Genomic DNA, 27926 nt, shown 5'->3' on the forward strand with positions numbered 1-27926 from the left:
AAGGCTAGAGACTAAAGACTTTTTATTGCCCTGAAATCCCCTGCTCCAGGAGGCTGACTTCTGTCACTGAAGGGTCCCGGGGCCAGGGGCTGAGCAGCAACAGCAGCAGCTGGCTTAATTGGTTGATGGCCTAGAAAGGGAAGCATGAGGTGGGTGAGGATGGCAAGTGGGGGAGCTCTAGACCCTTTAGGGAGTCCCAGGACCACCACTCATCTTACATACACAACATGAACTCAACGGGGAGGAGGGGGACGGGGCACGGAGCACACCAGGGGCCAGACAGGCCTTGGGGTGTGGGGCCCTCCACGAGAAGCAAAGGACAGCCAAAGACCCACGCCCCGGGACAGCCCTGGCGAGGCCCACAGTCAGCCCAAGCATCAGCTACGATGCCACGAGGGGCGGTGGAGGGCAGAGGTCTTACTTGGCCCACTCGACGTTGAGGATGAGGTGGTCGTAGCCAAAGCCGGACACCCCAGCGATGGCACGCGCAGCGTCCTCGCGGCGGTGGAAGCTGATGAAGGCAAAGCCCTGGGGGAGGGAGTGGGGGTCAGGGACAACGCTCGGGGCACAGTTGGGAGTCAGGACCCCACCCCGCCCCACGGCCGCTGGCCCACCTTGGACTGGCCGGTGGTCTTGTCCTTTGCCAGGTAGATTCGGGAGATGGAGCCAAAGGGCCGGAAGAGCTCCTGCAGGTCGGTCTCACGAGTGTCCTCAGACAGGTTGGTGACACGGATGGTGGCATTGTCATCAGCTGGGCAGGCAAGGAGAGGCGTCAGTGAGGGGCCGGCCCCACCCATGGGATAATCATAGGGTACAAGGGGTGCCCGCCCACGCATCAGCCCGGCGCTGGGATGCCCTCCCCGCCTCACCTCTGCGGTTGGGCTGCATGGACTCCCCACGGCGGCTGGCCCCGTCGCGCAGGCTCGGAGGCACGTACTTCCCAGTCTTGTTTTGAGTGGCCTGCACAGGCTCCAGCTCTGGGGACCAGAAGCAAGGTTAGGTCAAGCCTCCCCCGGCACAGGCCTGGCCCAGGATGTTAGCCGCTGTGGCCATGATCCAGCCCCAAGCACCCTCTCTCTCAAACCACAGGCATCCGGGGGATCTCTCAAGGGCTAAAGGTCTTAAAAGGACTAAAAGGACTTAAAGGTCACGTCCAGGAAATTGACCCACCCACATGCCCTGCCTCCTAGCAGCACAGGAAGAGTGAGAGAACGCACCATGAGAAAACGCCCAGCCTCACACACAGCAAGACAGTACACAGGGTAGCAACAGCCCCCAGGTTCCCGTCCCGGGGACAGGTGACAAGTGGCTGCGCACACGAGTCACAAGTATAGAACTCCAGTGTGTGTGTGTGCACACACACAGCAAGCTCCAGTCAGGACAGACACATTGAGAGAACAGCCTTCTCCCCTAACTACTCACGTCCTTACGCCTGCAGCCGTGCTCACTAGAGGCTCTCACAAACCCCAACGGCAAGAGACGGGTGGCGTCACCAGCAGAGCGCCCACCTGCAGTCTCTCCCACAGACCAACGTGGGCTGTGGCCACAGCCTTGCTGCTGCGTGGGAGGCAATAACCACCAACGGCGGTGGTCCTGTCCAGACCCCAGGTGAGGACCCGCGACTCCCAGAGACGCACGCAATTCCTGCGCTCCACTCCCACTCCTCCCCCCAACCGCCAAGCCTGCCAGCCGTATCCCAAGGTCCTGGCACCTCCGGGGAGCTTCTCCTTCTCGCCAGTGGACAGGCCCAGCTGTTCGGCCAGCTCCTTCTGCATGGGCCCCAGCGTGTCCTTGTAGGGGCAGCGGGTAGTCCAGTGGTCGCCCTTGCAGATTCGGCAGGACACTATCTTCTGGCCCTTGAGCTTGTTCATTGGATCCTCCTCTTCCTGGCAGTTCAGATCCTGGCAGGGCAGGTGGGGGCAGTTCAGAAGGGGCAGCCGCTCCCCCGGTGCCTCCAGTAACACCCTGGCCACTGGCTCCCCCTGCCAGCCACCCCACTTACCTCTTTGCTGGTGATGAATGTCATGGATACATCATCGCTGACTGTGGTGGTAGCTACGTTGGGCCCCGGTGGGTCAAATTCTGAGTTCCCAAACTTCTTCCAGTTCTGAGCTCAAGGCAGGATGGGGGACAGGTCAGGGCAAGGACAAGCGGGACCCCCTCCATTTGCACCCTAGACTTAACAAGAGCCACCTTGAGGGTGGGTGGGTCTTGAACCCTATTCACCGCCCTCCTCAAATGCTCCTTGGAGAAGTGATGACGACAGTTTCTGTTCCCTGAGGGCATGTCAGGCCCCAGCTTCATGCCAGCTCCAGGAGTAGGGGCAGCTCTCAGCCTCATGTTACAGATGAGAGAATTGAAGCTCAGGGGTAAACAGGCCCAGAGCCAACAACCCCTGGCAGGGGCTGTGCAGGTAACAGACCAGCTCCCACTGAGTGATACTCAGGGGTGTGCAGGATCACCCAGATTTCCAGGGGCCTTGAGCTCCTTAAACAACCTGCACCTCGGCATCCTCCCCTATAAGGGACCACAATGCTCCCCCCACACCTTCCTGGAATGCTAGGGGGACTGAACGAGAAAATACTCCCCACAAAGCACCTGGGTCTAACACAGAGTATGTAGGTAACCATACAAAATGTATTTACTGCCATCACTCCTGCTGCTACGACCACCTCACAGGAGGGCTTGGCTCTGTTCCTCCCAGGCGACAAGCCAGGAGAAGTAAGAACCAACCCCTCCGCTCCCACTCCTGCACCTGCTGGACTTTTCAGGGCCCCCCCACGGACTGCACACAGGCCTCAGTTCTGCTCCAACAAAACAGGTACACACAGGGGACTTCCCCGGTGGCCCAGTGGTTAAGACTCCGCACTCCCAATGCCTGAGGCGTGGGTTCAAGCCTTGCTCAGGGAACTAAGATCCCACATGTTGTGTGGTGCAACCAAAACATTAGAAAAAAACAAAAAAGCACTAGTCTCTGAATCATGTCCAACTTTTTGTGACCCTATGGACTGTAGCCCACCAGACTCCTCTGTCCATGGAATTCTCCAGGCAAGAAAACTGAAGTAGGTAGTCATCCCCTTCTCCAAGGTATCGTCCCGACCCAGGGATAAACCAGCATCTCCTGCACTGCAGGCATATTCTTTACCACTGAGCCACCAGGGAACTGTTTAACAAACAGTTAAACCCCACTTCTAAAAATGAAGGCAATGGGGAAAAGAACTCCTATTTTTACTCTGAGTCAGCCCTGGAGGAGCCCCCAAGACAGGGGGAGAAGGGTCTTACCTTCCTCCTTGCCACAGCCTTTGAGGCCTTCCGGGTCTCAATTCTGAAGGTGCGGACAATCTGTGGACAGGAGGGGAAAGGTTTGGGCGTTCTGCTCCTCAAGGTTCCTAGAGCCAGCAGATCTTCCTCATCAAGACATCCAACACATCACTCTCTCCTAGTCCAAGTGCCCCTCAAGCAAAGGGCTCCCACCTCTTCCCCAGCCTCACCTTGAACTTCTTGCCATCCTCATCTATCTTATACTCCGTCACTGTCTTGATGTTTCCATTGATGACCTCCTTGGGAGGCGGTAGTGGAGCTGGGAGAGGGGAAGAGACAAAGGAACTGAGCCCTGGGTAAGAGGGACCAGAAGGAAGGAGGCTGGGGAGAGAGACGGCCCAGGGCTGGAGTGAAGTCGGTCACTCACCTCCCGGCAGTAGCTCAGGCTCTGGACTGGTATCCCCAGTGGCCAGGGGGATCCCCTTGAGGAGCTCGCTGGTGACACATTTGTCTGTGACAGGGAGTGGAGGGAGCAGGGGTCAGCTGTGGGCGGGAGGGGGGGGGGTGGGGTAGGGGTGGGCAGGGACAGGAATTCCCAAGCTGAAATCAAGGGACCTTTGGGATGATGCCTGCACCAGGAGTTGAGAAAGGCGGGACCAAGGGCAGAGGACTGGCCAGGAAGTGTCTTGGGATAGCCATCCAGGGACACGGAGGTGGCACGTAGTAACTTCCAGCAATGAGAAGCACAGGGGATCCCTGGCCTGAGGGCAGGGGAGGGCCATAGGCCTCCGGGCAATAGTATTAATACAAAGACAGGAGTGTGGCTGTTAAAATTTCCTCCCCAGAGTAGGGAAGCGGAAGTGCTGGCATCAAGGACTTGTGCGGTGGCACGTTAGAAGATGGGCTGGCTGGTGAACATATGGAGCTGGAGATAGGCTGGCCCAGATGAGAGTGGCGCGGGGCAGGGGCTGGCCGTGAGGGGAGATGCAGGGTCTGACGGCGGTGCCAGGGTGGAGGATCAGAGCAGGCAGCAGTGACGGCCTGGGAGCGGCGGGGGGAGGCCGGGCTGCGGTGACCCGAGGCGACAAGGTAGACTCACCGTCCTCTCCTTCCTCTTCCACCTGGTCCGCCCAACTGGGCTTCGAACTGCGGGGACAAGTTTGTCAAAAGGAGGGATGAGTGAGGCGAGGCACGGCTCCCGTGGCCTCGACGTACCTAGGCTCCATATTAACTTCTAGGACCGCCCCCCACACCTAATCTGCCTCCCAAACCCCCTCCACGGCCCCAGACTCACTCAAAGTCTCCGGTCGGCATTACAAAATCCCCACGCAGCCCAAGCCTGGGCCAAAGACCGGAAGTAAGAGGTGACAGAGACTTCCGGTTCCGCTGCCTAGAGCAGCCGTAGCACTCCACAGCGCCCCCTACGGACGGAGGTAGAGGTGCCGGCTGTGTGAGAGGCTGGGCCCTGGTATCTTCCTATTAATAGCTGAATAGAGGCTCGGCTCATTTACCTTAAAATCTTGTTTATTTATTTATTTGGCTGCGCTGGGTCTTAGTTGCGGCATGTGGGATCTAGTTCCTGGACCAGGAGCGCCTGCATTGGGATCACTGAGTCTTAACCACCGGACCTTTTCATTTACCTTTTTTAAAAAATTAAAAATAATGACAATAAGCTCAATTATATAGCTCTTACTGTTTGCAGGAACTGTGAGGAGGAAATTATCGTTTCCATTTTTCAGCTGAAGAAACCAAAACTGGTCTTCCTTGTCTGGAAAGAACTTTCCTGATTCAAATGACCAAGATATCAAGTCACCCCCTTACTATTCTCCCTCTTTGAGTAACTTTTTTCTTTCTTTCCCCTCCGAACGGTAAAGCTTGCAGGATCTTAATTCCCTAACCAGGTATCAGACCTGGGCCCTGCAGTGGAAGTGCAGAGTTTTAACCACTGGACCACCAGGGAATTCCTAGTAACATTCTTGGCTCCCTGATATAATCTTTTCCATTTTCTTTAATTTATTGCTTATTGTCCAGCTTTCCCTCTACCGCATGCATTCTCAGTGGGAGTGATATGACTCCCAAGGGGACCAAAATTAATTGTTCTGTGGCAAAAAAACAAAAAAACCAACTTGGAGATGACAATGACTTGTGGCCCTCCAAAGCCAACCCTCCCAGACAAAATCTTATTACTAAACATTTAATTTCTATTGTTAGGGAGAAATTAAATGTAATTAGATTAACACTGATTTAAATTGAAGATAATTCCATTTTTCTCTTTTAGAGGGACGATAATGAAAAAAATGGTAAAAACTGCTGTAGACTGCTGCAGGAAGACATTTGCCTGCTTCGTTCACTTCTGGGTCCCCAGCACCCTCAGGGTGTCTACACTTGATAAGCGCTCAATTTGTGGGTATTTGGAACCGATAGGAACCAGATTATAAAGGACTTTAAAAACTAGACTAAAGATCGTAGTCTCTTTTATATATATATATATATATATATATATATATATATATATATATAAGGTTTTAAAAATATTTATTTTTATTTATTTGGCTGCATAGAGTCTTAGCTGTGGCACGTGGGAACTAGTTCCCTGACCAGGGATCAAACCCAGCCCCCCTGTATCTTGGGCACAGAGTTTTAGCCACTGGACCACCATGGAATTCCCAGCATAGGCTCTCTATCCTGCAGGATGTGGGGTGTGGGTGAGGCACTGACATGTTCTGAATGGTCACCCAATGTGACCAGATTTTCTTGTGAGAAAGATTATTCTAGAAGCCTGTAGAGGATAGGGTGGAAAGGAATAAATTAGCAGGAGACCAGGAAGGAGGCTGGGAAAATAAGTAAATAAAGAGAGTGGTTGGGAGTTCCTGGTGGTCCAGAGGGCAGCAGACGATGAGATGGTTAGATAGCATCACTGACTCAGTAGACATGACTTTGAGCAAACTCTGAGAGATAATGAAGGACAGGGAAGCTTGGCGTGCTGCAGTCCATGGGGTTACAAAGAGTCGGCCAAGACTTAGCAACTGAACAACAGTAACAATCAGTGGTTAGGACTTCAGACTTCTATTGTAGGGGTCACGGGTTCAACTCCTGGTCAGGAAACTAGGACTGCAAGCTGTGAGGCACCACCAAAAAAAAAAAAAAAAGAGGGCAGTCTGACAACAGATGAATCTATTATAAAGTTTGTACAAAGGGTCAAGAAACATTTGTGCAAACTCACTAAAGTTTACTTCAAGAAATGCAAAATCCAAACAATGAAAGTTGCAGTTGGGCAAAACTGTAAAAATTTGATATTACTCAGTGGTAGCAAAGATACAGAGAAAAAGACACTCCTGTACTTTGTTAGTGAGATTATGCAAACTCTTCAGATGGCATACTGATGATATCTACTAAAACTTAAGTACACATACGTGTTTTCCTTTGAATCAGTTGACAATTCAACCTGTGAGAAAAACCTGGGAATGTATGTAAAGATGTGAGAACAAGCTATCCAAACAGTACTGTTCATGACAGCAAAAACTGGAAATTCCTATCTGTCCCTTAACAGCGGCTGGTTAAATAGATTAAGACGTGTTATGCTGCTGGGACTTCCCCGGTGCTCCAGTGGCTACGACTCAGAGCTCCCGATGCAGGGGGCCTGGGTTTGATCCCTGGTCAGGGAAGATCTGGCATGCTGCAACTAAGACCTGGTGTAGCCAAATAAATAAATATTAAAAGAAAAAAAGACATGCTATGCTGTAATCTATTAAATGCTATTCAGTCCTTAAGGAAGTAGATCTACTTGAGTTCATGTTAAAAATACATCCAAGAAAAGAACATGAAGCAAGGTATAAAATGGCATATGCTATAGGAACCAATTTTTGTATATCTTTAATAATAGATATGTAGATACATTCAAGCTATTTTAGGAACAGAATTATCAAACTGTTGCTGAGAGAATGCTTTGAGAGGAAGCCATCGGGAAAGAGAAGGTTATTTTTTAAATGCTGTTTTAATTAAAATTTTTACCATCTGATTTTTTTTTGGTTTAAATGTAAACATATACATAAACTATAAAATTATATTTTTCATGTTAATATATAGCACACACCCTATGTTACATATGCGAGATGTAATGTATATACAATATGTTTTTTAAATCTCTTCTTTTTTTGTATTTCCTTACTTGGCTGCAGCCTGTCTTAGTTGCATGTGGGATCTTTAGTTGCAGCATGCAAACTGTTAGTTGCCGCTTGTGGGGTCTGGTTCCCTGACCAGGGATCGAACCGGCCCCATCCCCCACCCCCTGCATTGGTAACTTGAAGTCTTAGCCATGGACCATCAGGGAAGTCCTTTTAACATGTTTTTCATATTCACAAATTTGCATGTCCTCTTCTAGAAGGGGCCTAAGGAAATATACATCCAAGTGCCCTAAACTGGCTATAAGAAGGCGCCCAGTGCAATGTGGTTTAAAGGGTTGGAACTGAAAACAGCACAACTGTCATGACTAAGGGATTAGCTAAATATTGCCCAACGAGCTTCACCCCTGTTAGAGAAAACTGTGCCCATTTCTGGCTACCCAGAAGGACCTTAACCACTAAACACTGATGCTTCTGGGTGTTTCGATTTGGCCTCATCTTTATAGGCATAGTTTGTTTCATTGCACTTGATAGATTTCCTACCAATTGAAGGTTGGTGGGAACCCTGCATGGTCAGATGATGTTTATTTAGCATTTTTAGCAGTAAAGTATTCGGAGAAGGCAATGGCACCCCACTCCAGTACTCTTGCCTGGAAAATCCCATGGATGGAGGAGCCTGGTAGGCTGTAGTCCATGGGGTCACACAGAGTCGGACACGACTGAAGGGACTTAGCAGCAGCAGCAGCAGTAAAGTATTATTAAATTAAAAGTTTTTTTTTTTCTAGACATAATACTATTGTGCACTTTAAATAGACTACATAGGGCTTCCCAGGTGTCGCTTGTGGTAAAGAATCCAACTGCCAATGCAGGAGATGTAAGAGCTGTGGGTTTGATCCCTGAGTTGGTAAGATTCCCTGGAGAAGAAAACGGCAACCCGCTCCAGTATTCTTGCCTGTAGGATGCCCTGGACAGAGGAGCCTAGTGGGCTACAGTCCCACTGGGGTCACAAAGAGCTGGACGCCACTGAGCACATACACACGTATACACATAGTGTAAACATGACTTTAAAAAATTATTTTATTTACTTTGGGCTGCGCTGGGTCTTCATTACTGTGAGGGCTTTCTCTAGCTGCGGCCAAAGGGGTTTCTCCTGTGGTGGCTCCCCCTGTTGCACAGCAGGATCTTTGGAGCACAGGCTCAGTAGTGGTGGCTCACAGGCTTAGTTGCCTCACGGCATGTGGAATCTTCTTGGACCAGGGATTGAACCCCTGTTCTCTGCACTGGCAGTCTTCCCTTGTGGCTCAGCTGGTAAAGAATCTGTCTACAATGTGGGAGACCTGGGTTCAGTCCCTGGGTTGGGAAGATCCCCTGGAGAAGGGAAAGGCTACCCAGTCCAGTATTCTGGCCTGGAGAACTCCATGGACTGTACTGGAGTCTCAAAGAGTCAGACATGAGTGAGTGACTTTCACTTCACTTCCCTGCACTGGCAGGCAGACCCTTAACCACTGGACCGCCAGGAAGTCCAAACATGACTCTTATTTATTTTTAAAATGTATTTCTTTTTGACTGTGTTGGGTCTTTGTTGCTGCTTGGGCTTTTCTCTAGTTGTGGACAGCAGGGATTACTCCTTAGTTGCAGTGCCCAAGCTTCTTATTGCAGCGGCTTCTCCTGTTTCGGAGTTCAAGCTCTAGGGCTCCATGGCTTCAGCAGTTGTGGCCCCCAGGCTCTAGGGCACAAACTTAATTGTTGCGGCACACGGGCTTAGTTGCTCTGCAGCATGTGGGATCTTCCTGGATCAGGGATTGAATCCGTGTCTCCTGCACTGGCAGGCAGATTCTTTACCACTAAGCCATCAAGGAATCCCCCAAACATGACTTTTATATGCCCTAGAAAACAAACAAAAAAAAATTGTGACTCATATTTTCTTTATCGATTAATTTCGGTATTTGCTTTACTGCAGTGGTTTACAACTAGACCTGCAACATCTCTGAGGTTTGCTTGTACTTCCATCGCAGTATTCTTTCTGTATGGAATACAATTTTCTTTTTAGTTCTCTATTTATTTATGTGGTGGCTACACCACACATCATATGAGACTTTAGTTCCCTGATTAAGAATCGAACCTGCACCCGCTTCAGTGGAAGCACAGAGTTTTAACCACTGGACTGCCAGGGAAATCCCTGGAAAACTTTTTCTTAAACATTGAACATGTATTTTTTTTTCAAATCAGGTATTTTCTAAGGGATAATAAAAGGGGGCCAAGGGAAGCATAGGACAGTGGGGAGAAGCCTGAGTCCAAGGCTGGATGGAAAAGAAGTCCCTGAGCCATTCTTGTGGTCCTTTATCACCACACCAACATTCTGTCCACACCCAGAGACTCCACAGGACAGCAGCCAAGATAAGAGCAGGACTTCCCTGGTGGTCCAGTGGGAAAGAATCTGCCTGCCAATGCAAGGGACAGGGGTTTGATCCCTGGTCTGGGAAGATCCCACATGCCGTGGAACACTAAACTCCTGTGCTCCTACTGAGCCTGCGCACCTGGAGCTTGGGAGCCGCAACCGCTGAAGCCCTCACATGCCTGGAGCCTGTGCCCCACGAAAGAAGCCACTGCAGAGGAGCCCCCTGCTCACCACAACTAGAGAAAAGCCCGAACACAGCAGTGAAGACCCAGTGCAGCCCAAAATAAAAATAATTAAAAAAAAAAAAAAAAAAGACAAGAGTGGAAGGAACTCTACAGAGGGCGTCAGGAGGGGAGTGTGGACACTCAGGGTGTGGCACCACTCAGAAATTTGGCAGCAGTTTCAAGGGACTCACTGGTGCTCATAGGTGGAATTCCACTTCTTGGTATTCTTCAAAAGCACCAGAAACACACATCCACAAAAGGTCACATATTAGGACATGCACATGAACATTCACAGCAGACTTATTCACAATGGCCCAAATTGGGAATCATTTGAATTTGTTTCTGCCATAACAAAATACCAGACTGAAGAGCTCATAAACAATGAACATTTCTTTTCTCACAGTTCTGGAGGCTGGGAGTCTGAGATCAAAATGTCCTCTGAGTCCTATCTCCCTGGCTTGTGGATGGCTGTCTTCTCCCTGTGTCTTCACATGGTCCTTATAAGGACACCAGGCCTGTTGGCTTAGGGCCCACCCTAATGACCTCATTTTATTTATCTTTAAAACATTTTTTTAAGATTCTATCCTCAAATATATTCGCATTCTGAGGTACTAGGGTTATTCAACATATGAATTTTGTGGGAGACACAATGCAGGTCATAACAGAATTCAGAACTCCATCAGCAGAGGCATGGATAAACTGTTCCATCTCTACAATGGAGGACCATGTAGCAATAAAGGGAAGCAAATGACTGATAGTGACACGGATGCACGTCTCAGACACAAATGAAGAGACACCGTAGGATTCCACTGGTGTGAAATTCTCTAACAGGCGAAACTAACCCATAGTAACAAATCATCTGTGATCATCTCTTAATGGAGATGGAACCAGCTTGCAGTGCCAGGCAGGTGAAGGGAATTTTCTGCATCTTGATCTGGGCAGTTGATGACATAGGCAAATATACAAGTAGAAAGTCCAGCTATCCTTGGAAAAAAAAAAAAGAGCCAGATCTTTAGAAAAAAGTCCAGCTGCACATACATGTGTGCATTTTAATAATAAAATCTGGAAAGGAACAAATTAAGGATCAGAGTCAGAGTCAGACCATCCCAATTGATTGTTTTTTAAAAAAAATTACATATTTGGCCAAGTGGAATTTTCTATCTTTGTCGTGGCATGTGGGATCTCGAGTTGTAGCATGCAGGATCTAGTTCCCTGACCAGGGATCAAACCCGAGCCCCCTGCATTGGGAGCATGGAGTCTTAGGTACTGGGCCACCAGAGAAGTCCCCATGTTCTCTGCTTTATTTTGATTGTAGTATTTCTTGCTTTTCAAAATCCCCTTATTCTTTGTGGAGTTTGTCTGCTCACTTTGTTCTTGAGACTGCTGGGGATGATGTTGGTCTGTGTGATTGCTGCATGCTTGCCCAGCACTGGAACCAGTGCTGGAATAGTCAGTGGTAGATCAGTGGTTGTGTGATTGTTTGTGTTAGTTTTCAATTAGTAGTTGCAAATGATGGCACGTCAGTGTGGACACATTACATATGTGCGTGATCGTGGTCATTGTGGCGATGATGCGGTGTTAGAAAAGCTTCCTTGTGACACAAAAAGGGAAACAAGTACTGACCATTCGTTTTGGCCATTGTGGGATTCAGTGTCATCTTTTTTTCTATAGCTTGCTTTTGTTTGAAAATTGCAAACGTGCTTGAGAAAAACAGGTTGCCGATAGATAGGCGTAGAATAGATGAACCTAATGTTTTTTAAAGATGCAGAAAATAACTGAGTTTAGGAACATGTGGTAACAGTGGAAAAACCTAGACAGGAAGGAAACACAGCAACACTTTCATCATGGTTGTGTCTGAGGAAGTAGCAGGCGGGAAAGACAAAGAGTCTTCATCTGTGCTTTGAATAAGCATTTCATTAAAAACAAAACAATCTGGACTTCCCCAGCGGTCCAGTGGTTAAGACTCCATCTTTCAATGCAGGGGATGTGGGTTCAATTCCTGATCAGGGAATTAGGATCCCACATGCCGTGGGGTGAAGTCAAAAAATAAAAAAACAAAAACACAACTTGGCTGTTGTGGAAAACAGTATGATGGGTCCTCAAAACTGTAGAAATAGAATGACTACAGAATAGAAATATGACCCAGCATTTCCGGGTATATACAGAAAGGAACTGAAAGTATGGCCTTGAACAGATGTTTGTACATCCGAATTCATAGCAGCATGATTCACACTAGCCTGAAGGTGGAAGCAACCCTAGTGTCCATTGATGGATGAATGAATGAACAAAATGTGGTCCATCCATACAGTGGAATATTATTCAGTTTTAAAAGGAAGGAGCTTCTGGGAATTCCCTGGTGGTCCACTGCTGAGGGCCCAGGTTTATTCAGTCCCTGGTCAGGAAACTAAAATTCTGCAAGCTGTCATGGGCATACACCCAGAGAGAAACATAACTCAAAAAGATACATGCACCACAGTGTTCAATGCAACACTATTTACAACAGCCAGGACATGGAAGAAAGCTAAATGTCCATCAACAGAGGAATAAAGAAGATGTGGTACATGTATGCAATGGAATATTACTCAGCCATAAAAAGGAATGAAATAGTGCTATTTGCAGAGATGTGGATGGACCTAGACTGTCATACAGGGTGAAGTAAGTCAGAAAGAGAAAAATAAATATTGTACATAATGCTTCTATGTGGAATCTAGAAAAATGGTAGATGAATTTATTTGTTGAGCAGAAATAGAGATACAGATATAGAGGATAACTTACGGATAGCAAGGGGAGAAGAGGGTGGGATGAAATGGGAGACTGGAATTGACATATATACATTACTGTGTATAACAGATAACTAATGACAGCCTACTATACAGCACAGGGAACTATTCAATGTTCTGTGGTGACCTGAGGGCCTCCCAGGAGGTGCTACTGGTAAAGAGCCCATCTACCAATGCAGGAGACATAAGAGACGGGGGTTTGACCCGTGGGTTGGGAAGATCTCCTGGAGACGGGATAAGCCACCTGCCCACTTGAGTTTTCTTGGGCTTCCCTGGTGTCTCAGATGATAAAGAATCTGCCTGCAATTCGGGAGACCTGGGTTCAATCCCTTGTTTGGGAAGATCCCATGGAGAAGGGAACCCACTCCACTATTCTGGCCCGGAGAATCCCATGGACAGAGGAGCCTGGCAGGCGAGAGTCCACGGGGTGGCAAAGAGTTGGACACGACTAAGCAACTTTCACAATACTACAATAAAAATTAAAATTTAAGAAAAGATTCTGCAAGCCACAGGGCATGGCCAAAAAACCAAAACAAACAGAAGACGTGAGATGTAGTTGATTTACAGTATTGTTAATTTCTATTGTACAGTAAACTGAGTCAATTATACATGTATATATTCTTTTTCATATTCTTTTCCACTGTGGTTTATCACAGGCTTTTGAATATAGTTCCCTGTGCTACATAGTAGGACCTTGTTTATCCATCCTATATATGATCATTTGCATCTGCTGACCCCAGACTCCCAATCCATCCTTCCCCCAGCCTTCAGAATTGGTGTTTAATGGGGACAGAGTTTCAGTTTCACAAGATGAAGAGAGTTCTAGAGATGGATGGTACTGATGTAACTGCAGTGTGAAATTACTTAGTGCCGTTGAACTGCACACTTAAAAATGGTTAAGGTGGAAAATTACATCATATGTATTTCACAATTTTAAAAAATTAAAATGAACATGTACGCACACACACACCATAAACCTGAAACCAGTAAAAACCACAGCGAGACACTACTAGGATGGCATTTATGAAACAAAAAGTAACAAGTGTGGGCAAAGATGTAAAGAGATTTGAACATCTGTGTGTTGCTAGCACAAATGTAAAATGGTACAGTTGCTATAAAAAAGTTTTTGCTGGTTCCTCAACAAGTTAAACATAGAAGTAGCCTGTGATCCAACAATTCTGTTCCAAGGTATATACTCCAGAGACTTGAAAGCGGGACCTCAGAGAGATACTTGTACATCAGCGTTTACTCCAGCATTATTCACAATAGCCAGAAGGTGGAAGCAGTGCAAATGTCCATTGACAGACTGATGGACAAAACGTGTATACATACGAGGGAATGTCATTCACCCTTAAAAAGGAAGTTCTGACCAGCGCTATAACACGGATGAACCCAGAGAGAGTTCTGCTGAGTGAAAGAAGTCAGACGCAGAAGGCTAACTATGATCCCATTTCTATGAGATGCCTAGAATGGGGAAACTCAGAAAGTATAGGGTAGAGGTTACCAGGGGCTGGGCGGGGGGAGATGGGAATGAGGGGTTGTTATTTAGTGGTTATGAAGTTTGTTTGGGATGATAAAAATGTTCTGGAAATACACAGTGGTGATGGTCCTACAACAGAGTGATTGTATTGGATGCCATTGAACTGTACACAAACACAAAAAAAGGCTTAAAATCCCTCAAGTCTGTCATGAGCTTTGACAGAATTAAATTTTCAGTCATTAAGTCATTTCCGACTGTGACCCCATGGATTACAGCACACCGGGCTTCCCTGTCCTTCATTGTCTCCCGGAGCTTGCTCAAACACATGTCCATTGAGTCAGTGATGCCATCCAACCATCTCATCCTCTGTCGTCCCCTTTTCCTCCTGCCTTCAATCTGTCCCACCATCAGGGTTTTTTCTAATGAGGTGGGCTCTTCACATCAAGTGGCCAAAGTATTGGAGCTTCAGCTTCAGCATCAATCCTTCCAATACATACTCAGGGTTGATTTCCTTTAGGATTGACTGGTTTGATCTCCTTGCAGTCCCAGGTCTGCAAGTCTCAAGTCTTCTCCAGAACGACAGTTCGAAAGCATCAATTCTTTGGCGCTCAGCCTTCTTTATGGTCCAACTCTCACAGCTATATGACTACTGGAAAAAACCATAGCTTTGACTAGACGGACCTTTGTGACACAATGGAAGAGTCTATCCAAGGATGGTGCCGTTTACAACAGCAGGAAGATAAAACATTTAATTACTTACTATGTGGTAGATTAGTTGCTAAGTCGTGAAGTCGTGTCCAACTCTTGCAACCCCATGGACTGTAGTCTACCAGGCTCTTCTGTCCATGGGGATTCTCCATGCAAGAACACCAGAGTGGGTTGCTATTTCCTTCTTGAGGGGATCTTCCTCACCCAGGGGTCAAACCTGAGCCTCCTGCATTGGCAGGCAGATTCTTTACTGACTGAGCCACCAGGGAAGCCAGACTACTTATGAAGGAGCTGAATGGATCTCACATTTGAACGCTCTCTAGTCCTTTAGTCTTGTGATTAAGGCACCTGTGACTTGCAGGGCATGTTCCAGTAGAGGCGCCACCAAGTACCCTCCTGAATACATAGAGGTGGGGCACGTGCTACTTGACGTCTTAACAGTGGCCCTCTGGGGTTTGTGCTGGTGAGTGACACTTGTTTGTCTGCTTCTGCTTCATTGTCATTTTATACAGGTCTTTCCCAAAGATGAGCCAAAGAAAAGGTTTGTTCCTCTTAGAATTCAGTCAGGCTGAAAACATGGAAAGTCCACCTAACAGATTCTTAAGTAAATACAGGGTCTGTCTGGGGGTGGCAGGCCAGGGCTCCAACTGATGATTCTCTTCTTGTGCCACCATCTGTTGTGTGGGGCTTCTGGCCTCGTGGTCACAAGACAGTCACTACACTGCCAGGCATCACAGCCCACTCCAGACCAAAGAGATACAAGGCCACGAGGAAGGCCAACTAAGGCTTCCTGGGGACTTCCCCAGTGGTCCAGTGGTTAAGACTCCATGCTCCCAATGCAGGTTCGATTCCTGGCTGGCGAATTAAGACCCTGCATGCTTCACAGTGTAGCCAAAAAATAAATAAATAAAAGGCTTTCCTAAAAACACCACCAGCAAGTTCTACTTGCATGTTATTGGCCAGCACCGAATCACAATCTCTACCCCAAATACACATGGAGCGATCTAACTTCAGACCAACACCTCTGTGGGGTCACACTTGGCACTAAGGACCCCACTCTCATCCTGCCTCAGTGGAGAGGCAGCCAGAAGTCCCTCGTAAATTGTGAGTCGCCACCCAGGGTGATTTATAGGAGAGATTTATTTGAAGAAATATTACAACATATAAAAACTACATAAAGTCTTAATTTCCACTTCATACAGTGGTAAATTTTATATAATGCGTAATAAAAAACTTTTAAAATCCAGAATGGACAAAGTACTGCACAGTTTGATCACTAAGTCAAATTAGCCGATAGGCAAATCTCACTGAAGAGCTTCATGTCAGCCAAGGCCACAAACACCGCATACGACACATCTGAACTGACTGATTGACATGTGAAAAATACAACAATATCAGTGCACGTTGGGGATCTCTGGTGGCAGAAACATGGGTGATAGGAGGAGAGAACTAGTCCTTGGCAGCCTCCTCCTTGATTTTAGCTGAAGGGAAATAAAAGGGAGAGTCACTGCAGGGAACGTATGCTACAGTAAGCAACAGACAAGTACGACAGGTACATCAATCAGGAGCTATGTTAATACCCAGGTGTCGATGTTAAAGGATGACCAGGTAAGAACCTGTGGCAGCTCTGTATCAACATTCAGAGAGACTGAGCACTACTCAGGTGTCCCCTAAAGGCTTCTAAGACTGCCTGGGTTAGCGTCCACGGTCCCAGCCGAGCCAGACTCTGCCACAGGACAGAACCGGGCCCCAGTGCCTGTCCACTTACCCACCCGCCTGCCTGCTCAGTCTCACAGCAACCCTGAGAGAGACGCAAGGCCACTGGGTGGGTCGCCCCAGAACATCACACCCTTGCCGAGTCCGCCCCCACCATACCTGAGGCGCTCTCGCGCGCTTTGGCCAACATGCAGCGCTTGATCTCCAAGCCGATGGCTTTGGCCAGTGGCGGCGGCACAGCATTACCCACCTGCAGGAGGGAAGGAGGGCGACACCTGGTTTGGCATGGCTGGAGTCAGCACCAGCCTCCACTCAGACCGGGGCACTGGGTCCCTGGCCTCAGGCTCACAGAGGCCTACAAAGCCCTTCCACTGGACCCTCTTCCCACCCCAAACACTGATGGGTCAAGAATCAGCCAGAGAAAGGGGATTTAAAGGGCTTTAGAAAATCTTAGAATCCAGATACAAAGCCACCAGGTCTCACTTCTGGCTGAAAGTTGATACTCTGGGAGAACAGCATGTTGAGGGGGGTGAGGGTGGTGTGAAATGGGAAAGTCTCGCTGTAACCCCAGCCATGCACCTGCATTACTCGGATGCACCTTAATTAAGAGCCAAAACTAGTACTCTGAGGAACAGGAGGAAATACTGGTTCATTTCAATGCTTAGTGACAAAACAGTGAATTTGCACCACCACACGCTCAGCCTGCTTTGTGTGATGTGCTGGAAGTTTCCTTTGGGCTAAATCTCCTTCAGCTGTCAACAGCAACCACACACTTATTGATTCCGCCTGACCCATGAGGACCCAAGGCCCCAGGGATGGCGGGTTACCCGCTTCTTACCACCACCCTCCTGGGAATACTGAGGCCAGCCAGTCAACCAGCTGTGGGGGTTCAGCATCCCCTCAGAAGCGACCGTGTGAGCCAAGCTCCCCACGGACCCACCCCACCCTGGTCTCCCTCTCGACGGGCCTGCATCGTGGGAGCTGCCAGCCGGCCCCACCTCAGCGTCTGTCCACTGACCTGCCGGTGCTTGTCCAGGATGTTGCCGAACAGCCGATAGGTGTCGGGGAAGCCCTGGGAGCGGGCGCACTCCCGGACGCTCACCACTCGGTGCTGCTCGGGGTGGAGCACGCGGCCCTGGGGGCGAGAAGCATGGTGGGGGAGGGTGTGAGAGGCGACCACCTACGACCGTGCCACCGGAAGCCCACGCTGGCCCTGGCCAGCGAGTCCATCCCCACCAGGCCCGAGGGGCCCGCAGACCTACCTGCTTGCCCATGGGCTCGGGGTTGGTGACAGTTGTGCTGAAGAAGCCGTCCCACTCGAGACGCCCGTAGAGGCCGGCCCAGTGGTTGTGCCTGTTCCCAGTGTGGGGCAGGCACCAGGGGATAAGGGTGTTAAACTGTCGGGCCGCAGGCTCACAGGGCTTGCCTGCAGGGAGAGAGGGCTGTGATGGGGCCGTGGGAGCGGGGCGTGAGGACAGTCCACCGGGCGGAGCCTCCCTATAAGCCCTGCTTTCAGCAGCCTTTATTTAGAGCAGGGACACCCAGGTCTGGTGGGTCTGCACCCAGCTCAGGGCCACTGGGCTCCTGAGCCCCTGCACCTCCTGCTGAGAAAGCCTGAGACCGTGCCCCTTCCCTTGAGCCCCCCGCATGGCTGCAGACCCTAAGGGGGCCGGAAGCTTCGCACCAAGCAGGAAGAAGCCATACCCAGAGGCCAGGGCACGGGGAGGGGGTGCCCCACCTTCCACACAGGAGCAGACCCCACGGAGGGCGCCGCTGCTGCTGCAGCCGTTCTTCTTGTCGTGGTAGTTGTACCGCAGCTTCCGGGCCAGAGTGCCGTCAGAGAGCCGCACCTCAATGTTGGGCAGGTCACGCCAGTCCGAGCCCGGGGCCAGGGGGATGTGCCGCATGCGGGCAGCCACCAAGGCGCTCATGTCCTGGAGGAGCACAGCAGGCCCGGCTGTCGCCCAGTTCGGGGAGCACCCAAGCAGGAACCATGGGGGCTGGGTGCTGTCATGGTGGGCACTGGGCACATTGGAGGCGACTAGGAGTCCCCAGGGGCTTGTATCTCACTGGGGGAGACTGACAGTAACCCCAGTGCACAGCCTGGAGTCATACACGTGCATTGACATCTCCAGAGCGGGGATGTGGAATAAGGGAGCACGGGTGAAGGGGCGGCTTCCGGCAAGTGCAGGGAGGGTTTGGGAGGAGCTTGCGTGGCACAGGTGGAGCCAGAGGAGGGGAGCCCTGCGGTCTCCCAGAGAACAGGGGTGGTGAGGGACGCAGTGGGAGACAGTGGCCATTCCAGACCTATTCTAGGAAAAGAGTATGAGGTCTTCCTAGACCTGTTACTTCAGAGTAATAAGCTCTGATGAACACTTCCCACGGCCAAGTACTGTGGTGGGGGAGGGTGGTGGTGGTGAGAGTGTGGGAAGTAAGAGGAGAAGCAGGAGGAGGTGAGGTGGTGAGGCTGGGGGCCGGCTGAGATAACGCTGGTCTACCGGTGAGGGATCAAGAGCAGAAGGAGTGGAAGGGGAGGTGCAGACATCAGCTCCCCCAGCCAGGCTGGGCTCCACCCGCAGCTCTGTCACCAACAGGCAGCTGTAGGGAGGCCTGCTCTGGTCACCTTGCAAATATGATCCCTGAGGATGGGCTGGTACTGCGAGCCCCGGAGCTGCCTCTGGAACCAGGACTGGGGCTCCCCGTTGTATGAAATCTCCAGTGCCGAGGCCCCGTTCCGGATCTCAGGGAGGTCGGACATGGTGTCCCGCACGGTGATGGTTCGGAAGGGACCCGAGCTCAACCTGCAGCAAAGCATGGAGGGTTGGCACCTCTGGGACACACAGCTACTGTCACCTGAGTTACAGCTGCTATCCCCAACGACTGGCACCATCTTCTCCAGAAAAGGGGACCTCAACTCGCGGTCAAAGGGCTACCCGAGGTCACCGGGGCAGCACTCTCCTCAGACCCTGTGTAGAGTGTGGGCTCTGGCTGTGGCCCTGTACTCAGGGTACTCGGGCAGGATGAGCCCAGGGGGCAGAGCATTCTGGGGGCACACTGGACCCCACACCACTGCTCCTCGCTAACACCTTCTCCGGGCCCAGGCCTTGTCACTGAGGTCCCCCGGCACCACCCTGCTCCCCCGAGCCTCACCGGCACCACGACCACGGGCAGGCAGGGCTCCTACCTGGTGATGTTGCTGACAAACTTCTTGTCGTCCACCACGACGCTCAGCTGGCAGGCCCTGGGTGCGAACACATGCAACGGCTCCGGGAACAGCGGGAGTGGCTCCCCAGGGGCTGCAGCCAGGATGATGGCTCGCCTCCGAGTCTGGGCCACGCCGTACTGACCAGCCTATGCGGGGAGGACCAGAGATGCACAGTCAGCGGGCACCCTGACTCGCTGGTCCAAGGGCTGGGGTCCGTGGCATCTGACTTTGGGGAGCAGCTGGCCGGTGTGAAGCTCACCCAGACAAGCCCTTAGTTAAACCACAGTGTTAGTGCTAAGTTGCTTCAGTTGCGTCCGAATCTTTGCAATCCCATGGACTGCAGCCCAGCAGACTCCCCTGTTCATGACATCCCCCAGGCAAGAATACTGGAGTGGGCTGCCATGTCGTTCTCCAGGAAGTTAACACACAGGCTTACACCTAACCGGAGTGAGGCCAGAGGGAAGGACAAGAGATCCCAAGAGGTGGCCGGCAGCCCCTGGAGGAGGTGGGAGTGAACTCAGGAGATGCTCTCAGCCGGTTCTTTAGACACATGCGGGTGCTGTGGTCTTAGCCCTGGGGAGGAGAGCAGCCAGAGGAGACACCAGGAGCCATGCCTCCTGCCTGGCAGCCCCCAGTCACAGGGACAGAACACGGCCGCCAGCGAGGCTTGTTCAGTGAGGCTGAGACACTGTGCAGACCGACTGGGAGGGCCTGGGGCTGAGTGGCCACCCTCTCTCCTCCACACACTCACTGTTTTCCAGCCCACTCTTCCTCCTCTTTCAGCACTCGTTTCAGTTTTAGTGATGCCATCAGTTACTGAACAGGCACACACAGCGCAGCTGCTCTTCAGAAGAGGCCTTGACCCCTCTGACCACCCCAAGGCCCTGTCACTGCAGACACAGCCACTGAGAGCCCCCTGGAGTGTCACCATGCACACCCTTTAGGTGTTCATAAGCACGTCCGTTCACCCAGAGACTCGGCTCTTTAGTCTATAAAACAGTTTGGTCTATGTGTGGTTCCTGACCCACCCTGTGTGGGACTCTAACTGCTACCTGGAGTTCCATAGCTGGGCACCCCTACACCCCATCAGGGGAAACGAGCTGGAAATGACGAGGCAAAGAGGTGTCTTGCACACGGCCCCTCAGGACTTACTGGGGTTCTGGCTCTGAGTTCCTCCAGAATCTCAATGCCAAAGGCTCCACAGTGCAGTGTGGGCCCCAGCATCTGCCTCCACCACACTACAGGTCACCACCCTATACAGCCTGACCCTTTGAGGGGTTTTGTTTTTAATTTTTGGCCACATTCAGCAGCATGTAGGATCTCAGTTCCCCACCAGGGATCGAATCCACACCCCCTGCAGTGGAAGTGCTGGGGAAGTCCCCTTTGGAGCTCCGTGTTCGGTTAGGGACAGTTTGTTGCAGCTCAGGGATGGCCGCTCCCGTCTCTGGCCTCTGCGTCTGCCCCCAACCTGGGCCCACCTGCAGCACGCCAAAGGTGCACTGGTAGCCCATGCGGACCAGGCAGCGCAGCGTCAGCTTCAGGACCATGGAGCGCTTGAAGGAGACGAAGTTCCGAACGTTCTCCAAGAGGAAGTAGCGGGGCCGGTAGTAGTCACAGTAGCTGTGGAGGACAGGAGTGACCGAGAGAGTCAGCTCCACGCCTGGAGAGAGCAAGAAGGCCTCCTTGGCCAGAAGTCACTCCCAACTGCTTTGATGCTTGTCAAGACACACCTGCCGGCTCTCAGGGTCTCTCCCTAGTGGAGAGGGAGCCGTGAACCCCTGAAGGCTGAGACTGGCGCCTCGCTCAGCAGCAGCCTTCTGCAGGGGTAAAGGCTAAAGTGGTGACTGCTTGGCCCTGGCACCAGGCCTTGCAGGGGGCAGGCCATCTAGTTGCCCTTAGGTGGCACTGAATGCAGAGGGACTTTCGCTCTGTTTACCTGAGGAAAGAGACCACCAGGGAGTTCTTGAATTTGGAGTAGGTTCGAGAGTTGAAGCGGTTCATGCCGCTGAAGCCCTGGCAGGGCGGCCCGCCGCACAGCATCTCCACGTCTCCCTTCTGAGGCAGCTTCTGGCCGCGGGAGTTGGTCACCTCCCCGGCCATGACCAGCTTCAGCAGGACGTTGCAGTCCTCTGTGAACACCGTGGACCCAGGGTTGTTGAGCCGGAACGCCTGGGCCGCAGGGTCCCACATCTCGATGGCCCAAAGTGTCTCCGAGATGCCTGGGTGGGGGATACAAGGACACAGACCTGTCATGAAATCCCCAGAAAGAGACTCTCTAGTCGGAGCTGTGACCAGGGCCACAGAGGTCTTCCAGACACAGCCTGCCTGATCGAGTTTTTAACAGGTTGTGTGGAGAGACCCCCCCGCCCCGGAGCGCACCTGCTTGGTGGAAGCCTTCCGACAGTCCCCCACAGCCGGAAAACACGTCCAGGGTCCGCAGCTTCGGCAGTTTGATTTCTGTCTCCAGTTCACTCGGCTCACACGTCTGAGATTTCGTCCTGTTTTTTCCTGCAGGAGATGGGCCCCAAGTCAGAGCAGTTCCTGATGGGCTCTTCTCGAAGCCCCTGGTGACTCAGAGTCCACCTCGTTTTGAGGGAGGTAACGTCAGAGGCTGCTCTTCCATACTGATTTGACTCGTGAGTATCCGAGCTAGAGGACACACACTTGAAGAGGAACCTGGGGGGATGACACACCACGACATACCTTTCCCCTTCCCCTTCCCTTTATTTCCGGTGCTCCGGGCGTGGTTCGGAGGATCTTCAAAGCTTTTGCTCTTGGCATTATAGGCCTGAGGGGGAAAGAACCACAGTGGTCTGCAAGAGAGACACCAGCTCCCCTCTCTAACAAATAGGCTTTAAGTTAATCTGATAAGAATACACTTCATCTCTCCCTAAGTATGGCCAGAAGCCAAGAGGGCTTTGATTCTAATAGAGAAAAGGGGAAAAGTCTATTAATAAAAATGTTTTATGTAGCTGACAGAAATTCCTGCTATTTTAAGTACCTGGACTACTCATTCTAAAAATAGGCAAATGTCATAATCAGGCTGTACAGACCAGACCCTGGGGGAGACACGGGTTATCTTAAGACCATACATGCCTGTCACAAAGAAGCCATGCTCAAACAATTTAAAAGTGATTGGGAGAAAAAAAAAAAAAGTGATTGGGAGAGCCTGGTAGGCTGCCGTCTATGGGGTCGCACAGAGTCGGACACGACTGAAGTGACTTAGCAGCAGCAGCTTAAATCAACAGACTCCTGGCTCGTCTCTCTCTCAATAACCAGGCCACAAGCTCAGCTATGAGGCTGAAGGGACTGGGGGCAGGGATTCATCTCCTGGGGCTAGAGGTCCATCTCCCTAACTCATAGACACTGACCAGACCAGCAGAGGCCACCTAACAGTCTACAAAAATTGTTATTTGTGTGTGAGTGTGTGTGTGTTTGTGTGTTAGTTGCTCAGTTGTGTCTGACTCTTTGCAATGCCATGGACTGTAGCTCGTCAGACTCCTCTGTCTATGGAATTCTCCATGCAGGCATACTAGAGTGGGTTGCCATTCCCTTCTTCAGGGACTCTTCCCAACCTAGGGATTGAACCCAGGTCTTCTGCATTCCAGGCGGATTCTTTACCGTCTGAGCCACCAGGGAAGTCTGAGTTACTGCATTGCTGCTACGCTGCTAAGTCGATTCAGTTGTGTCCGACTCTGTGTGACCCCATAGACGGCAGCCCACCAGGCTCCCCCGTCCCTGGGATTCTCCAGGCAAGAACACTGGAGTGGGTTGCCATTTCCTTCTCCAATGCATGAAAGTAAAAAAATAAAGTGAAGTTGCTCCGACTCCTAGCAACCCCATGGACTGCAGCCCACGAGGCTCCTCCATCCATGGGATTTTCCAGGCAAGAGTACTGGAGTGGGGTGCCATTGCCTTCTCCGAAGTTATTGCATTAGGATGTTAAAATATTTTGTTTTGCTTTAAGTGTTAAATTCCAGATCAACCTGAGTGTCACAGACTCGTGCTCTGGGTAAGTAAACTTCTCGGGTGCTGTGTCTGACCCAGAGGCCCTCCCTGCAGTGAGCCCAGGGCCCCACCTCGAGAAAATAGAAGCGATCGGGGCCACCAGCGGAGAAGTCCTGGAGGCACTGAGGCAGGTCCTCTCCGTACTCCACGGTGCAGCGGCCCTGCACGGCCTTGAAGTCCACCACGGCCTCCTCATCGCTCCAGTAAAGCAGGTTGATGTCTGCGTGGTAACTGGCTGGGGTAGACTTGTGTGTGTTCTCCGGCCTGGGAGTGCAAGAGTCTTTGTTAGTTCGTTTGTCGAAAGTTGAAAATGAATTAAATGGCATATTCCTGGGGATGTGCTCATAGGATCAGTGGGTAAAGACTAGGCCCCATGCCTCACTAAGTCACCTTGATTTACTAACCCCCTTAGTTGGCACTAAACACCACAAACTAAGTGGGATTTCTTACCGTGAACTCAACTAAGGGTTTGCTTGCTCTTTATGCCTCCAAGAAGACTGGGTGGGCCTGGGTTGAGACCAGTTGCTGACCTCCTATTGAGAAGCATGTCTAGAGCTGCCTTCTTCCCCCTATGCCCGCCAGACTCCTTGTTCTCTCAGTACCTGTTATTTCAAAGACTTCAGAAAAACTTTCCTGTATGTTAGCTAAGACGTGGAGCAACTGTAGACCTATCTGTATGGATCAGCTTCAGTTTAAGCTCCTAAGTACTATTAGGATCCCAGAAACTCAGTGAAGCCAAGACCTTGGGACAGAGAGAAATCCCAGAAACGGAGAAGAAGGCCTGGAAAGGACAGGACTGGCAGTAGGGAGGGGGCGGAACACAAGGCAGCTTAAACAGATATCAGGGTTTTGATGGCACCTCAGACAGAGCCCAGGATATTCCATGCCTGCCTTGGTCACACTCTGGACCTCCGCTCCCTGATTTCTTTTGGACAAAGCTCTGCAGCTTTAAGACAGGAATCCAGGGCTGTGCTGCACAGCTGTAGTGATCCTCAGCACCCACCAGGTAATCAGGAACACCTGGGAGGACACCTCCACCCCCCCCCCGACCCCAGACCACCATGTGTGCGATTCACTACCTCCCACGACTCAGGCAGAGGCCCCTGGAGGGCAGAGCCCTCACCGACCTGTAGAACTTGTTGACCCTGATCTTGATGTCTGTCTCATTGGGCCGGCCGTTGCTCTTCTTGCTGCAGAAGATCTCCTTTATGCGGCCAATACGGTAGGGCTCAGGGGCATCCAGGTTGCTGCCCTTGATGTAGTCAGAGTACTTCCGGTAGTGTTCTGGATACAGAGCTTCGTCCACAGGCTCCTTCCGGGGGCGTTTCACAGGACTGGACAGCTTGATGCTGCAGAGAGGCAAATGCTCTGAGTGACTGAACGTGAAATGTTAGAAAGTGGTTTGGCGTGACTGACCTGTGATAATCACTGTTTAAATTCCAGCGCCTGAACTAACGCAGCTCAGTACCCTGATCACAGATTCAGAGATTCAACCTCATCCACACTTTGACACAGGTATTCCCCATCTGTGCTCTGGGTCTCACTGCTGAGGTTGTTCACATTCTCCCTGCACCCGGCCTTAGGGCAGGACTTCCTGGCAGGTGATGTGTTCAGCTCCATGGGTGTGAGCAGCCGTGATACACAAGCCCTGCCCTGGCAGGAGAGTTGCCAGTGAGCTTCCTCTTGCCTCAGACAGGCAACTTCTGAGAAGGCAGAGGCCCTGTCAACCCAGGTCCCTGAGTGACACAACAGTCTGAGTCCCCTGAACCACAGTGGGCACACAGTCCAGGCAAGAGGTAAACTCCTGTGATCTGAGAGTTGTGGCCGTGGCATAAGCTACATTCTGACTGAGGCACTAACCTCGGGGCACTGCGGGAGAGGCCGGGGGAGAAGATGGGCAGTCTGGGCTAGCCGAACCTGGCCTGGCCATGTACTGGCGGAATTAGGCCATCACAGCAAATGCCAAGCTGCCAGGACCACAGGGCCACACTCTGAAGACAGGAAGTTAAGCAGTTCAGGAGGGCATCTGCCGTGTGTTCCCACCAGGCCCCCCAAAGTCTATCAGGCCCCAGAGACCCTCTGAACACCTGTGCTCTCACTTTTGGCTGGGCCAGGAATACCTGGTCAACAGCCCTACAGGGCGGCCTCCCCTTCCAGGCCAAGAACTGGTGTTTCAGGGCACCATGTACACCCACTTCACGGGGCTGGGAGGACTGAGGCTCTGCAACTCAGTACACGGGTTGATTGGGTTGAACCCATTCAGTTGAATGGGTTCCAATGAGGACTCGAGGAAAATAAGTCGGGAAACTGAGCTAAGCTTGCCAAAATGCTGGTTGTAAATCCAACCACACACTAGTTCTAAGGACCAACAAGGAAGGGATCAAGTATGGGAAATATCTGTGGCTTTGATTTTTCCCTGAAGAGCTCAGTCCTTTGATGTGGAAGTCTTCTGACGCAATTCCCAATTACCAAGCAGTAACTCACAGTCAGCCTTTACACTAAGCCAGGCGCTGTGCTAATAAGCACCTTTTTTTTTTTTTTTTTGAATTTTAGATTTTTTTGGCCACACCATAGGGCATGTGGGATCTTAGTTTTCTGACCAGGGACTGAACCTGTTCCCCTTGCACTGGAAGGGCAGAGTCTTAACCACTCAACCACAAGGGAAGTCCCTAATAAGCACTTTTAACTCACTTATTCTTAGAGGCCTGGCAGGCAAGACAAGATACTCCTCTCCCCATCTGATAACGGGAACTGGGGGCAGGGTCTCTGACATGACCAGCTGGGCAGGAACCCATCACTGACCCCAGCATCCTCCTTTAGCCAGCTGGCTCTGTCTGACTTCCTTCACAGATAGCCTCACTGCCATAGAAGGACAGTGGCTCCACACAGGACCGCTGGATGGCATCTGCTCACCACAGACGCCAGTGCGACGGCTCGACAGCAGCTGGTAGTGGGCTGACGTGGGGGGCACATGGTGGAGCCAGCCTGCTGCTGGCCCGGAGCGCCTGGCCCCGCTGGCTTCAAGGGGCACTCACTTGAAGGTGAAGGCCTCGGGAGGGAGGTACACGCCATCGCCCACCCGGTACTGGACGCCGTTCTTGGTGGCGAGGCTGTAGAGGACGCGGCCTTCCAGGTCCTGGAGCTGCTCCACGACCCTGGGGATTTCCTTCTGCCTCATTTCGGCCAGACGCGCACAGCTTGCGCAGAACCTGAAGGAGAGGTGGACAGAAACCAAAGGCCCTTGAGTGGCTGGTGGTGACTGTAAGCAGCTGCCGCTGGCGTATTTCCAGAGACTCCGGTACCAAGAGGAAGTATGGACGGATGTTAGAAGGCACTGGCTCTCCTGCACTTTTATGTTCACACTGATTGGGGAGCAAAGCCCAGAGATATGCACACCAGGAAAATGTCAAGTCAACCCCACTTCCGAGTAGCTGACATAAAAACCCAGAGACATTAGCAAATGGCCTAGAATCTGGTTAAGAATCCAACATGAATGATAATGCAGACCACGGTAAAGCCAGGAACCCAAACCATGTCAAAGGAGGCTCACACTATTATCTCTAAAGGCTGAAGAAGGATTTGGTAAAATACAACGTTCCTGATTAATAAACCCTTCAGAGGAGAGTTAGAGTGCCTTAAAAACAGATCAAGCCCGAAAGCAGCCCAGGCTGACTGGAAGTACCAGAGGCAGCTCAGCAAACCCTCCCAGCCTCACTCCCACACACTGCTCATGATGGAAGACTCCAGTCACCACCTTTAGTTAAAAAAAGTGAGGTATCAAGGTTAGAAAGGAAAACAGGAGCACTAAGCATTTAAGAAGCAAACCTCTCTAAAAGCATTAGAGTTAAATGGAATCAAAGACCTCACTTATGAGGAAAGACATAGATTTGTAGGACAGACACAGAAAGACACACCCTATCCCTGAGTGGGACAGCTTCTCATGGGCGTGACCCCGACCCCCAGCCAGGCTGTCCACACACTCACAGCCACTGCAACCAAGTCAGGCTGGTCTCTGGTTGGCGGGG

General features: G+C 51.1%; 2 protein-coding genes across 8 annotated transcripts in view; both read right to left on the reverse strand.

Annotated features, from left to right (window-relative positions):
* Window positions 1-5: 5 nt before the first annotated feature.
* Window positions 6-4665, reverse strand: EIF3G (eukaryotic translation initiation factor 3 subunit G). Its single transcript, XM_061422084.1, has 11 exons — window positions 4556-4665; window positions 4361-4407; window positions 3689-3772; window positions 3492-3580; window positions 3283-3342; window positions 2003-2107; window positions 1712-1901; window positions 870-977; window positions 615-751; window positions 422-528; window positions 6-130 (listed from the first exon to the last, which is right to left on the reverse strand). Exons 1-11 carry the CDS (start codon window positions 4573-4575, stop codon window positions 115-117), a joined length of 963 nt encoding a protein of 320 aa, XP_061278068.1. The 5' UTR covers window positions 4576-4665; the 3' UTR covers window positions 6-114.
* Window positions 4666-8435: 3770 nt separating this feature from the next.
* The window catches only part of DNMT1 (DNA methyltransferase 1), a 51357-nt gene continuing 31866 nt past the window's right edge, over window positions 8436-27926 (reverse strand). For 3 of the 7 annotated variants that reach the window (XM_061422086.1, XM_061422087.1, XM_061422093.1), the window contains 14 exons: window positions 26937-27110; window positions 25029-25250; window positions 23973-24165; window positions 22597-22681; window positions 22273-22401; window positions 21830-22112; window positions 21372-21513; window positions 19873-20039; window positions 19312-19489; window positions 18427-18622; window positions 17951-18114; window positions 17707-17823; window positions 16848-16938; window positions 8436-9268 (listed from right to left, as the gene is read on the reverse strand). In XM_061422086.1, coding sequence (XP_061278070.1) covers window positions 9144-9268; window positions 16848-16938; window positions 17707-17823; window positions 17951-18114; window positions 18427-18622; window positions 19312-19489; window positions 19873-20039; window positions 21372-21513; window positions 21830-22112; window positions 22273-22401; window positions 22597-22681; window positions 23973-24165; window positions 25029-25250; window positions 26937-27110 — 2266 coding nt within the window. In that variant the 3' untranslated portion in view covers window positions 8436-9143. Of the gene's footprint in view, window positions 9269-10376; window positions 10989-16094; window positions 16454-16847; window positions 16939-17706; window positions 17824-17950; window positions 18115-18426; window positions 18623-19311; window positions 19490-19872; window positions 20040-21371; window positions 21514-21829; window positions 22113-22272; window positions 22402-22596; window positions 22682-23972; window positions 24166-25028; window positions 25251-26936; window positions 27111-27926 lie in introns of those variants that run through there. The other 4 variants (XM_061422091.1, XM_061422089.1, XM_061422090.1 and 1 more) reach the window with 2 other exon arrangements.

This window comes from Bos javanicus, chromosome 7, assembly GCF_032452875.1.
Source record: "Bos javanicus breed banteng chromosome 7, ARS-OSU_banteng_1.0, whole genome shotgun sequence".
NCBI classification, from domain to species: Eukaryota; Metazoa; Chordata; class Mammalia; order Artiodactyla; family Bovidae; genus Bos; species Bos javanicus.

Excerpts from the sequence above, each read along its gene's own strand:
- EIF3G (XM_061422084.1), bottom strand. The coding sequence starts at position 4,575 with ATGCCGACCGGAGACTTTGA. Across the intron at positions 3,343-3,491 it reads AGGATGGCAAGAAGTTCAAG|ATTGTCCGCACCTTCAGAAT; the intron begins GTGAGGCTGGGG and ends TCCTGTCCACAG. Across the intron at positions 529-614 it reads AGACCACCGGCCAGTCCAAG|GGCTTTGCCTTCATCAGCTT; the intron begins GTGGGCCAGCGG and ends TCCCTCCCCCAG.